General features: G+C 45.1%; 1 protein-coding gene across 1 annotated transcript in view; it reads left to right on the forward strand.

The window, feature by feature from the left end:
* The window catches only part of LOC137423211 (uncharacterized), a 92,496-nt gene that overhangs the window by 477 nt on the left and 78,437 nt on the right, over positions 1 to 13,582 (forward strand). The window contains exons 2-5 of the mRNA XM_078773616.1: positions 323 to 463; positions 1,464 to 1,652; positions 5,134 to 5,265; positions 9,494 to 10,032. Of these exons, the coding sequence (XP_078629742.1) occupies positions 323 to 463; positions 1,464 to 1,652; positions 5,134 to 5,265; positions 9,494 to 10,032 (1,001 nt within the window). The remainder of the gene's footprint in view (positions 1 to 322; positions 464 to 1,463; positions 1,653 to 5,133; positions 5,266 to 9,493; positions 10,033 to 13,582) is intronic.

The following is a 13,582-nucleotide window of genomic DNA, read 5'->3' on the forward strand; positions in this document are numbered from 1 at the left end:
AGATCCTTAGTTTATGTTCTCGTGATAATTAATACGATTGATTAAAATGTAATTGGAAAAAAACATGAACCGCAAGTACAAGTGATGCTTCATTTTAACCTCATGAACATGTGATGCCCTTGAAGAGCCGATCATGGTCAGTAAGACCTTGCAAAATACATTGGGGGCAGGTGTGGGGCAACTTTGAAATTAGTGTGATAATGCTGATATTATAACTATAAGCAACCATATTTATGCCATGCATTTTGTTTGTTCAGTGTTTGCGGACGTTCATTGTTGACCTTTACCTGCACACTGTTGGGGGCCTTTTTTGTATCCACAGCGATGGAAGAGTTTGGGGCTGCTGGGCAGTTTTTGGCCAATGAGTCATCGGCTCGTGAAATGGCACGAGGACACAGCCTGTACCACATGTGGCGAGAGATCTGTGCAAGGAGTGGACGATCTTCCAAGGACTGGAATTCATGTGGGTACACCACCTTGATGATGCCATGCCTTAGGGTTTAGGCATCGGGACCTGTGCATGCTGCGGAAATTACACCCTCACTCATTAGATGATGTTGCAGTTGTTGATTTGGACACTAACCAGCACACTCGGCAAGTCCTACTTGCAATCTACAAGTTCAAAAAGTCATTTACTTATTGTTTTCATCACATGATGTATTATTACACCTCTGTCGCCGAAGGTGGGTGGAGGTTATGTTTTCATCCCTGTCTGTCTATCTGTCTGTATGTGAGTAGGATATCTCAAAAAGTTATGGATGCGTTTCAATGAAACTTTGTGGACAGGTTGGATGTGTGACGAGGAAGAATTGCTTAGGTTTTGGTGAAGATGCAGATCCAGACACGATAATTTTAAGTGATTCTTCATGATTGAGACACAAGGAAAAGCATGATATATAGCATGATATCTCAAACAGTTATAGACAGATTCGAGATTCGGACTAAACTTGGTGGATGGGTGCTTAGGTGAAGAGAACAAGCTGATTAGGTTTTGGTTAAGGCCCGGATACATACATCGTGGGATACAAAATGTAAACTGTCCAGCCTGGTGGAGGTACGTGCTCTACCGAGAGCCGTTCTGGTCAATTGTGTTTCTTCTCCTGAAGGAACAATACGTATGCATGATGGTATTCTTAAAAGTTATTATTCAGAAGATAATCCTTAATTATGTAATTTCCTTCATGAATTTGTATAAGTTGGTTCAATTAAATTTCTCTCTGTTACCCTTTGATCGTGAGCATGTAAGCCATCTTTGGTCATGACAGACTTACATATTTTTGCAATTTTTCATGATAACACACATTAGGTTTACATGCACCTTTTCGCATGCACATGCACCTTTTTGCATGCACATGCACCTTTTTGCATGCACATGCACCTTTTTGCACGAATCTTGCATCATTGCAATATGATTGTGGATTGGAATATGAGATTGTTTTATGATTATTCCAATCCTTGTGTAGACATCGTGGATGGAGCTCAGGCTGAGTTGCTGCCCGCAATGGCAGTCGCAAGATCCCACAGTGCAGGAACAAGCCTGGCATCCTCTGCATTGTTGCTGAAAGATAGTCCCACACAGAGCTTCTCTGGGTTGTCAATACCATCTTCTGGCCTACCCCTGTCACAAGATAAGAACAAGGAGATAACAACAGGTTAATTACTTCCACCACCAAAGGTGTTTTTACCCGTTTGTCTGACTGTCTGTAAGCAGGATATCTCAAAAAGTTATGGACAGGTCGAGACAAAACTTGGTGGTGGGGTTGGGTGTGTGACAAGCACGAACTGATTCAATTTTGCTTAAGATCCGGATCTGAAAAATAGATTTTTAAAAATTGATTCCTCACAATTGAGAGAAAGGGGCCACAAACTATATACAGTGCCTCCGTAAGTATTGGGACAGTGAAGTCAAATTTGTTATTATTGCTATATACTCAACCAATTTTGATTTGAGATCAAAAGATGAATATGAGGCAAGAGTACAGAAGGTCAGCTTTTATTTATTGGTATTTCTATGCATATATGCTTTACCAGAACAATAATACTTTTATGTTCAGTCCCCTCATTTTAGATAAGCATAAGTATTGGAACAAATGACTGACAGGTGTTTCTTGATGCATTGATTGTTCTCACATAAAAGAGCTGTGAATGTCTAGTCTTGGCTTTAGCCCTTGCTCTTGCCTTGGGAGTCTGCTTTTGGTGTCAATAGGCATAAACTAATATGAAGACAAGAAAACTGTCTGAAAGAAAAGCAAACAATTTGGAAGCTGAAAGAAAAGCAAACAATTTGGAAGCTGAAAGAAAAAATAATTTGATTAGAAACATTGCATAAAAATTGGGAATAGCAAATACAATTAGGAATATCACGAGCAAGAAAGAAAGGACTAGTGTACTTAGCAATAGATAACGGCCAGGTCGGCCAAGGAAAACAACTACAGTTGATGACAAAAATCATCACAGCTGTGAATAATACCCATAAAATAACTGTCAGTGACATCACCAGCAACATCCAAGGTGCAGCGCTGAAAGCATCACAATCTACCATTTGCAGAAGACTTAGACAGCAGAATTACAGAGGCTGCACCACAAGATGCAAACCTCTCATCAGCATAAAAAAAAAATAAAGGCCAGATTAGAATTTGTCAAGAAGTACAGAGTTGAGCCAGTGAGTTCTCGAACAAAGTTTTATGTACAGATGAGACCAAGATAAACCTTCACCAAAGTGATGGAAAAATACCAAAGCTTTCACACTTCCGCCAATGATGGCAGCAGCAGAATTAATTCAGAAGTGTACAGAAACATTTTGGCTGGCTTTGCACGAGAAAATGCCTCCAAACTTATTGGGCAGCACTTGACTGTGCAGCAATATAATGACCCAAAACACCCTGCCAACACAATGGCGTTCACCAGGAGAAAAAAAGTGAACGGATTTAGACTGGCCAAGTCAATCACCTGATTTAATTCCAATGGATCATTCATTTCATTGCTGAAATGGAGTCTGAATTCAGGAACCCCAAAAAAGCAAACAACAATTGAAAATGGCTCCAGGAAAATATTGGCAAAGCATCTCAAAGAAAGGTACCAAGAGTTTGGTGATGTTGATGGGTCACAGGCTCGATGCAGTTTATTTATTGCATGCAAGGGATATGCAACCAAATATGATTACTTGGTTGTTTGAATGTGAATGAGAAATGCGAATAAGATTACTAATTTAACTTGGTTTAAGTTAATTGGTCCCATTATGTATGCTTACATAAAATGGGGGAGGGGGTCTGAACATACAAAGTGCTATTGTTCTACAATGGTAAAACATATATGTATAGAATAACAATAAATAAAAGCTGACATTTTGCCCTCTTGCTTCACATTCATCTTTTGATCTCAAATTCAAATTCCTTGAGTATATTGTAATGATATCAAATCTGACTTCACCGGTCCAATACTTATCGAGGACACTGTATATCATGATATTTAATAAATTGTGGACGGGTTATAACAAAACTTGGTGAATGAGTGGGTCGGTGACGAGAACAAACTGATTAGAATTTGGTTAAGGCCCGGATGCAGATCCGGCCTATCAGTGGGCTACAAAATGTAAACTGTTCAGCCTGGCTAAGGTGTGCGCTACCGAGTGCTGTTCTAGTTTCTAACATTAAATGGCTGAGCCAAGCAATTGCATGTCACATCCCTAATTTTGTAGCCTATCATATAATTATCAATTATGCTCTTTGCCTCCTATGTTACCGCAGGCAGGTTGGTGGTCTTTCTGTCTCCACCGACTCCTCTCCGGCCTAGCTCCCCCAGCTCTGTCTGTGCTCTGTTCCCCAAATATTCCTTAAGGTCGCACAAGATCTGCCAGCAACCCTGTTTTGGTGAAATTGCCAAAATGAAGACTCTCTGCTCACCTTCACTCTTTGATTCCTCTTTACTCCCCCCTCTGGAACAAACTCCCTCACTCTCTTCAATCCCACTCCTCGCTCCAGGTCTTTAAAACAGCTCTTCACCAACATCTCTTATCTTCCCCCATCCAAAACCTTGATCTTTTCTACCCCCGTTAAAACACCCCAAATCCACCTCTTTCAATCTCCGACTTCTTTCCTGAAATTCCTCGTAGTGTTGATTTGTTTTATACCGTGTACCGCCTCGCCCCTCCTCCAGCCTCTCCCTTCCACAGATCTACCTACTTCTCTGTTCTCTACTGTTGTTGTGCTTGTATGCTCTCCCCCCCCCCCCCCCCCCTCCTTTTGTCTCCTGCTCCCTTTATTGTATGCTTTGTGTCTGTGCATGTTTTCGTGTTTAATGTGTTAGCTCTTAGATGACCCTCAATTATGTATACAAAATACTGCACATACATGCACAAATACTGCACATATTTATATTATAAAACAGGAGTGTCTGTCTGTCTCTGTCCATCCATCCCGAAACTACATCCTCTGTTTTAGGGCTAGCCCTCCATACCTTTTGTGGAACGTTTTGGGGTTTTGTGGAACGTAGTAGATGTCTTAAGGTAGGTGTGGGGTTTCATAAATTCCTCAATACAATTACGACTTTGAAATTTGGTCGATACAAAGCTGCTCCCGATCCGGAATGGATCTCTATAGACATGGAGTTTAAAGCAGAATGAGGAAATGACGTGAGGGCTTCCACGCATGACATTAGCAGATTCGGCATTTGTAGTTTCGCCATTGACGGCGTGTTGAAACATTCAGCTGCAGTGTTGTTGTTTTTTGGGGTTTTTTTGTTGCCCAATTCCTTCGTGAACCGGCTGTCAATGCCTGATGTTCGACTGAAGGTAACTCTTTGTGGTTCTATGGGTAAGGTACAACTATTTCTATTTAACTAGCTTTAATATAATGACCCTTATATCAATATAATTTATGTGTAGTCTTCAGTACTGTTTGAGGATTGCTAGTACCCAGCCAATTTGCAACATTTTAAACCAAATATCAATGTTTAGCATTGTTGCATAGATGCATGTCATGTGCATATGGGGAGGCTGAGGGGGCTGAGGTAAGATTGGGGACGGTTTGGGTGGCTGGGCTTATTAGCAAATTACAGTGCATTGCTTTCATTTTTTGGCCAACAACCCATTCAGAATCGATTGTTTTTAATTTATTGTTATGCCCTCTTATGCAGAGACCATCCCAGAATTATCAGCAGCCAGCCCACCATCATTCCCCAGCATTATGGCAGGAATTCGATTGGGCCAGGCCGAACGAGACCGCAAAACTGGAGCTCTGCAACAACCACAAGATGCTGATGGAAGTGGTATGACCTTTTAGCCACAGCCACTTTGTAATTGTAGCAGGGATACATGGTGGCCGAATTGAGCATGCATTTTGTCCAGAACGTACTTGTACACAACATACCTAAGAACATACATTTAAAGTATTTTTGCACTTTCAATACAATTTTGGTTTTGTTAGGTTACCAGATATTTGGCCTTTTTAATAATAATAATAATAATTCATTTATTTTGTATAGCGCTTTTCCAGAAGCCCAAAGGCGCTTTGACAGAGTGGAAAACATAATGCATAACAATACATGAAAACAACAATTGCAAAAAGACAAGAATCAAGAAAACAAACAGCAGCGATATACGGCATATATATAAGACAAGAATCAAAAAGACAAGACAAGAATCAATAGGGAAATATTTAAAGCAAAAGGAGGGAGAAGGAGAAGAGATAGTCAGGGGTTAAATGCTGTGGGTTGAATGTTGAATGCAGCGTTGAACAGGTGGGTCTTTAGTGATGTTTTGAATGTGGTGAGTGAGGAGGAGTCTCTGATGGTGTGAGGTAGTGAGTTCCAGAGGGTGGGAGCAGCGATGGAGAAGGCCCTGTCCCCCCAGGATCTGAATTTGGTCCGGATGGAGGGGGTCAGGAGGTTGGTACCAGCAGAGCGGAGGTTGCGGGTGGGAGTGTGTCTGGAGAGGAGGTCAGCCAGGTAGGATGGGGCCAGGTTATGGAGGGCTTTGTATGTCAAGAGGAGGATTTTGTACTGGATTCTCTGGGGGATGGGGAGCCAGTGAAGCTTGTAAAGGACGGGGGTGATGTGGTCACGGGTCCGGGAATGAGTGAGTAGACGGGCAGCGGAGTTCTGAATGTATTGGAGTTTATTGGTGATTTTTGAGGGTGAACCATAGAGGAGGCTATTGCAGTAGTCCAGACGGGAGGTGATGAAGGCGTGGATGAGGGTTTCTGCAGCCGTGGAGGAGAGGGATGAGCGGAGACGGGCAATGTTTTTCAGGTGAAAGAAGGCTGACTTTGTGATCTGTTTAGTGTATTTGTCGAAGGAAAGGGTTTGGTCAAAGATGACGCCAAGATTCCGGATGTGAGGGGAGGTGGATACTGGGATACCGTCGATGTTGAGGGCAAAGTTATGGGTGGATTTTGTGAGCGTTTTTGGGCCAATGATGATTATTTCAGATTTATCACAGTTAAGCTTGAGGAAGTTGATTTGAAGCCAGGATTTTATTTCAGTGATGCAGTTTGTCAGGATAGAGTGGGTGTCGGTGGAGACGGACTTGGTGGAGATGAAAAGCTGGATGTCATCGGCGAAGCAGTGGAATTGGAGACCATGACGGCGGATTAAGTGACCGAGCGGGGACAGGTAAAGGATGAAGAGGAGGGGGCCAAGAACTGAACCTTGGGGGACACCTTGGGGGAGGGGAGCAGTGGGGGATTTGCAGTTATTGATGGAGATGAACTGGCATCTGTCAGAGAGGTATGATTTAATCCAAGAGAGGGCAGTGCCGGTGACGTTAAAGGTGGATTCAAGTCGGGTGAGGAGGATAGTGTGATCGATGGTGTCAAAGGCAGCGCTGAGGTCGAGGAGGACGAGAATGTTGAGGTTGCCAGCGTCAGAGGAGAGGAGAAGGTCGTTGGTGATTTTGAGGAGAGCAGTTTCAGTACTGTGGTTGGAGCGGAATCCGGATTGGAATGTTTCATACAAGTTATTGGCAGAGAGATGATGTTTGAGTTGAGTGGCTACAGCGCGTTCCAAAACTTTTGACAGAAAGGGTAGGTTGGAGATGGGTCTGAAGTTGTTTAGGGTGTCAGGGTTTAGACCAGGTTTTTTTTAGAATGGGGGTAACAGCAGCAATTTTGAGGGAAGGTGGGACGATGCCTGTAGACAGGGAGGAGTTTATTGTTGCAATGATAAGTGGAGAGAGAGCAGGGAGGGAGGCTTTGACAAAGCTGGAGGGGATGGGGTCAAGAGTGCAGGTGGCAGTTTTCATTCCTATGAGGAGTTCAGAGAGGTCAGTAGGAGAGATTGGGGAGAACCGAGACAGGGGATGGCAGGACAAGGGGGGGCAGGTGGTTGGAGGGGGAGCGGGTGCGGCGGTGGTCAAGCTGTTGTAGATGTCAATTTTGCGTTGGAAGAAAGAGAGGAAGGAGATGCAGTTGTCTACTGTGAATGACTGGGTGGTGGTGTTCAGGGGGTGGAGGAGTTTGTTTATTGTCGAGAAGAGTGCTTTTGGGTTTCCGGAGCCAGAGTGGATAATTTGAGAGTAGTAGGCAGAGCGGGCGCGGGAGAGGGCATCTTTGTAGTGTTGTATGTGGTCCTTGTAGGCTTGGGAGTGAACTGTGAGACCCGTTTTATTGCGGAGTCTTTCAAGTTGGCGAGCACGAGTTTTCATCAGGTGGAGTTCAGGGGTAAACCAGGGAGCAGAATGGGTGAAAGAAACTGTTTTGGTTTTTACAGGCGCAAGCTGGTCAAGGCAGGAGGAGAGAGTGTGGTTGTAGTAGTCAGTGAGGTCGGAAGGGTGTGTGGAGGTCAATGAAGGGAGAAGTGGACATTTTTTCAGAGAGGGTGGATGAGAATGAGGTAGGTGAAAGAGCGTTTAGCTTACGGAAGTTGATTGTGCGATAATGCCTTGGTGTTGGGGCGGGGATGTTGATGGTCAGAGTGATGGCTAAGTGGTCAGAGAGGGTGAGGTCGGAGCCATAGAGATGGTGCAAATTTAATCCAGTGGAGCAGACAAGGTCCAAAATGTGACCACGGATATGGGTAGGAAAGTCGACATGTTGAGTGAGGTTAAAGCAGGTGAGTAAATCAGTGAAGTCAGTGGTTATTGTGGAGTCAGTGGAGTCCATGTGGATATTGAAATCACCAAGGAGGAGGATTGAGGGGGAGAGGGAACATAGCTGGGTCAGAAAGTAGGAGAAGTCAGACAGGAATGATGGGTGTGGTTTGGGAGGGCGGTAGACGACAGCCATGACTGACTGCGTGTGACCAGAGAGTTTTAAAGCCAGGTGTTCAAATGATGGAGCAGATGAGATGGAGATGAGGTTGGTCTTGATGTCTTGACGGTGGATAACGGCAATTCCACCACCTCGGCCCTCCGAGCGTGGTTTATTGACGTAGGAATATCCATTGGGTGTGGTGAGGTTGAGTGTGTAGTAGTCCAGAGGTTGTTGCCAGGTTTCGGTGAGACAGAGAAAGTCCAGTTTGTTATCCAGGATGTATTCGTTCAGGATGAGGCATTTATTGTTGAGGGACCGGGTGTTGAACAGGGTGAGCTTGATGTTGTTTTGAACAGCAGGGATGAATTCAGGTGATTTAGCCAGGGTTCGTAGGCAAGAGGTGCGATCGTGTGGGTTGCTGTGACCAGGTGCGCTGGGACGAAGAGTGAGAGTGCGCTGAGCCGACCAGAGGACGGGGATGGAGTGACCTGATTGCAAATAAACAAACTTGCGACCGGAGCCACGGTGAATGTACCTGGGTCGTCGGAGGAGTCCATTTGATTTGATGGCAGAGATGCATGATGGGGTGGAGCGGGTATTGAGCAGAAGAAGCCTTGCGGCGGAGTACTTCAGAGCCATGCCAGGCAGGAGCGAAGGGACGAGTACGAGGCCAAGGTCGAGGAGGCAAAGCGGCAAACGCAGCGGCAAACGCAGCGGCAAACGCAGCGGCAAACGACTGCAGCCGCTAATCAAGACCACAGCGGCAAACAAGGCCACAAGGCCACCAAGACCACAAGGCCACCGGCAAACAAGGCCACGGCCACAAACAACGGGAGCGGGCCTTTCGATTCCGTATTCCGTACCATCAAAAGCAGATTCCGTTATCCAGCCGGAGAACACGCGGCACGTGCGGGTGTGAAAAGGCAGGACAGGTGTGAGATGTCAGGTCAGAAAAGTAGAAGCAGACCCTGTACATCCATCCAGTCGGAGAAGCGGCGAATATGCAACGCCAGCGTCCTCTCGCAACCGAACCCGGAAGTTCAAATCGTTTGAAAAAAGAGAAAAAAGAAAAAAGAGAAAAAAGAAATTTTTGTTTTTTCCTTTCTCATCGGTGTCATGTTCATTGTTCATTCATAAAGAGAAATCTTCCATTTGGAGTTGCATTCGGCAAGGGACGTTAGGAATCGTGAATTTATCCAGAAATGTATCAGTCATTTGTTTTTTAGCGAGGAGAATACTAAAAGCATTATCAACGTTGTGTTGCAGAACCATTAACTGAGTTCTTAGTGCTCCTTTGTGATGTGCAGGCTCCCAAGCAACTTCTAGTTGCTGTCCATCAGATCCTCCTCATCGTCCTTCTTCTTCAGATCCTCCTACGGATCCACTCGACTGTGTCATAGCGGCCGCTACTATAGCCGTCACCTCAGGTGGCTTAACTACTGGTGGGGTAAATGCTCGATTGAACAGTGACAGCGGATCTTCTCGCACTGGTGGACCATTAAGTGTAAATATTGTTTTGAACTCTTCAACACCACCTCCTTTGCTTGGCTTAAAGGAGGAAGCGAGCAGCTTGGGAGCAGATGAAGAAGTTCAGCATATAGGTGTGATTCCAAAGGAGAAACGATACAAGTGTGCAGATTGTGGTAAGCTCTTCCGACAATCGACGGATCTTTTTCGCCACCAGTCATTGCACACTGGCGAGCGGCCATTTCAGTGTGTGCAGTGCGGTAAAGCCTTTGCACTGGCCCGTGATCTGACGCGCCATGGGCGCACGCACACCCTCGAGCGCCCCTACTCATGCCAGCGATGCGGGAAGACCTTCCGATTACCCGAAGACGTGCTCAAGGTGGGATCATTATTTTTAACTAGCAAGCAATTGTTGCAACAGTCCAGCCACTGAATTGTATTTGCACTGAATACGAACTGCACATTTTACAGCTCATGCCGATACTAACCGACATTTCGGATTTTTTTTCACAATTTCAACCATGCATGACAACAGTACAGTGTTGTCATGGAATTTATTTGTCTGTTTTCACTGTAGTGTCTTGGCTTAACGCTTTGCAAAATGGGTAAATCGGAGAAAAATAATTAAGGACGAGAATGGCACTCGGTAGAGCACATACCTCTGCCAGGCTGAACAGTTTATTGTTTGTATCCCACTAATAGGCTGGATCTGCATTCAGACCTGAACCAAAATCTAATCGGCTTGTTCTTGTCACCAAACCAACTCGTCCAAAACTTTTTTAAATGTCATGTTATATGTGGATTTTGGCCCGATCTCTCAGTGGTGAAGAATGACTTTAAAATTATATAAATCTCGTATCCGAATCCATATTCAGATGTTCACCAAAATCGAATGGATTTGTCCTTGTCAGACACCCAACCTGTCCACCAAGTTTCGTCAAATCCGTCTGCAACTTTTTGAGATATCCTGCTATGTATCATTTTGTCCCTATCTCCCAATGGTGAAGAACCACTTAAAAATTCTACGAGCCGAATCCGCATCTTCACGAAAATCTAATCATTTTGTCCTTGTCACATACACTACCTCTCTGACAAATTTCATCCGAATCCATCCACAACTTTTTGAGATGTACAACACACCACAACTTCCTCAAGAGCGGGGGTTAGCCTTCCGGGCCCCATGACTTTCTTCTCCATTTTGCCCTATTTTCTGCATCTCCCCTTGTTAACCCCCTTGCCCGCATTTCTTCTTCCACCACCTTGAGCCAAGTCTTTATTGGTCTTCCCCGTCCTCTAATTCCTTCTACATTCATTTCCATCACTCTTCTCAACCAGTCACTTTCATTCTTCCTCAACACATGACCAAACCATCTCAACCTGTTTCTCTATCCATCACCAAGCATCCATCAGAGGCTCTATTCCCATCATCTTTCGCAAGTCATCATTTGTCTTCCTCTCTCTCAATGATACTCCACACATCCACCAAACTATTCACATTTCCACCCTTTCCAGTCTTCGTTGCTGCTCTATGTTCATTACCCATGTCTCGCTCCCATTAATCATTACACTTCTCACACATGCAGCATACACCTCCAGCTTCAACGACACTCCCCTCCTCGTCAGCACGCCACTCAGTTCCCGAAACTTCTTCCATGCACATCTCACTCTCGCAACCGTTGCCGAGTCTGATCCACCTTCTCCATTCAGCATGTCTCCTAGGAAGCAAAATGTTTTCACACCTTCCAGCTTCACTCCGTCTCCAAGATCCACCTCAACATTTCCTCCATCTGAAGCTCCCTCTGTGCACACCTTACACTTGAATGTAGCTGACACACTGGTTAATGACCCTCTCAGACCACTACATTTTTGATGAACCCACTCAGCACAAATTGTACATTGAATGGAGTTCACTCCGACACCCTTCCTGCACACAGCACACGTCCACTTCCCAGTTCTTTCCACCTCACCACATGCTTTACCACTTGCCATCACCTTCGTCTTTCCTATATTCACCTTTACAGAGCTTTTGTCTCCATACATTCCTTCCACTTCTTCATCTTCTCCTTCAGTCCATCCATACTCTTCCCAATTAACACCAGATCATCTGCATACAACAACTATCACGGTAAACTCTCCTTTACGTTCTGAGCCAGCACCTCCATCACAGCTACAAATAGTAGTGGACTTAGTACCGACCCCTGATGCACTCCCACCTTCACCTCAGTTACCACTGTTCCTGTCCTTCGTCCTTACAGCTATGTGCGCTCTTTCGTACATTGCCATCACTACTCTGATCAACCATTCCTCCACTCCTAACTTCCTCAATGCCCATGTCACTACTTCGTGTGGAACCCTCTCGAATGCTTTCTCCAGATCAACAAACCCAAGAAACATCTTCTTCCTCTTCTCCATGTACTTCTCCTGCAACTGCCTTACAATAAAAAGCGCATCTGTCGTTCCTTTTCCTGGCATAAATCCAAACTGCATTTTGTCAATCTTTACTTCCTTCCTTATCCTCATCTCCAACACCCTTTCCAATACCTTCATTCCATGCTTCAATAACTTTATCGCTCCGTACGAGCCACACTCTAGAGGGTCACCTTTCCCCTTGTATAGAGGGGCGAGGGTACTCAGTCCCCAATCCACTGGAATGCGGCCTTCTTTCACCACCAGATTACAGATCTCTGTCATTCTCTTCACACCCTAACTTCCCGCTGCCTTCAACATATATCCCACAACTCCCGTCGGCCCTCCCGCTTTTCTACTCTTCATTGCTTTTATCGCTTCCTCAACTTCCTTCTCAGTTATCTTCTCTGCCGGTCCTAAAACTGGGTTACTCTCTATGTTGCCATCCAATTCATCCTCTGCATTCAACAGCATTTCCATATATCTTTTCCATCTTCCTTTAGTTCCATCTGGGTCCACAACGATTTGTCCCACTTCATCCTTCAAGCAACTCACCCCCATCACATCACACCTCTCTTTCGCTATCTGCTTTGCAATCCTGAATACCGCTCTCTGACCTTCTTCTAAATCCAAGCGGCGTTCTCCGAACATTTTCGTACATGCCTCCTGCGCCTTTGCTACCTCTTTCTTTGCAGCCTTCTTGGCTGCCTTATAACTTTCATGCTCTGCCTTTTCTGCCCTCGTACCCTTCTCCTTCTGCCACTCCTTGAACTTCTTCCTCTTCTCGTCAATTCTCTTTCCAACTTCGTCATCCCACCACCATGTCTACGAGTGCCTCGGTGGTCCTTTTGTCCATCCACATACTTCACCAACGGCTCCCAACAGACTATCTTTCATTGACAACCAACCACTTTCAAGCTCAACCACATCATCCTCTACCATACTCAGCCTCTCTTTTAATGCCTCCCTGACTGTCACCTCTTTCAACCTCCACACCTTCATTCTCGGTTGGTACTTCACCCGTCAAGCTCTCCTCGCACCTTTCACCCTTATGTCACAGACAACCAAGTGGTGCTGTGAAACAGCCTCCTCCCCCGGGATCACCTTAGTGTCCCGGAGGTGCCCCCTATCTCGCCTACGCACCATCAGGTAGTCAACGGTTGTCGTCGACCCACCTGACGTGTATGTAACAAGCTTATTATCCTCTTTCTGGAACTGAGTATTACAAATCAACAAATCAGCTACATCAGCAAACTCCAAAATCCTTTCACCTTCTCCATTCCTCACACCATATCCATAACTACCCATGAACTCCCTCAAAACCGTCTATACTCCTTCCCACATGTTCATTTAGGTCTCATCCTACCACAACCTTCCTCATCTTTCACGTTTTCCATCAGCTTCTCTATCGCACACCAGAACTTGTCCTTCTCTTCATCGCTCCGACCGACCTGCGGAGCATATCCCGAGATGACGTTCACTAAGAGCTTTCCAATCATCATTCTCACCATCATCAACCTTTC

Source organism: Myxine glutinosa, chromosome 3 (assembly GCF_964187855.1).
Source record: "Myxine glutinosa chromosome 3, kmMyxGlut1.1, whole genome shotgun sequence".
In the NCBI taxonomy this organism is placed as follows: Eukaryota; Metazoa; Chordata; class Myxini; order Myxiniformes; family Myxinidae; genus Myxine; species Myxine glutinosa.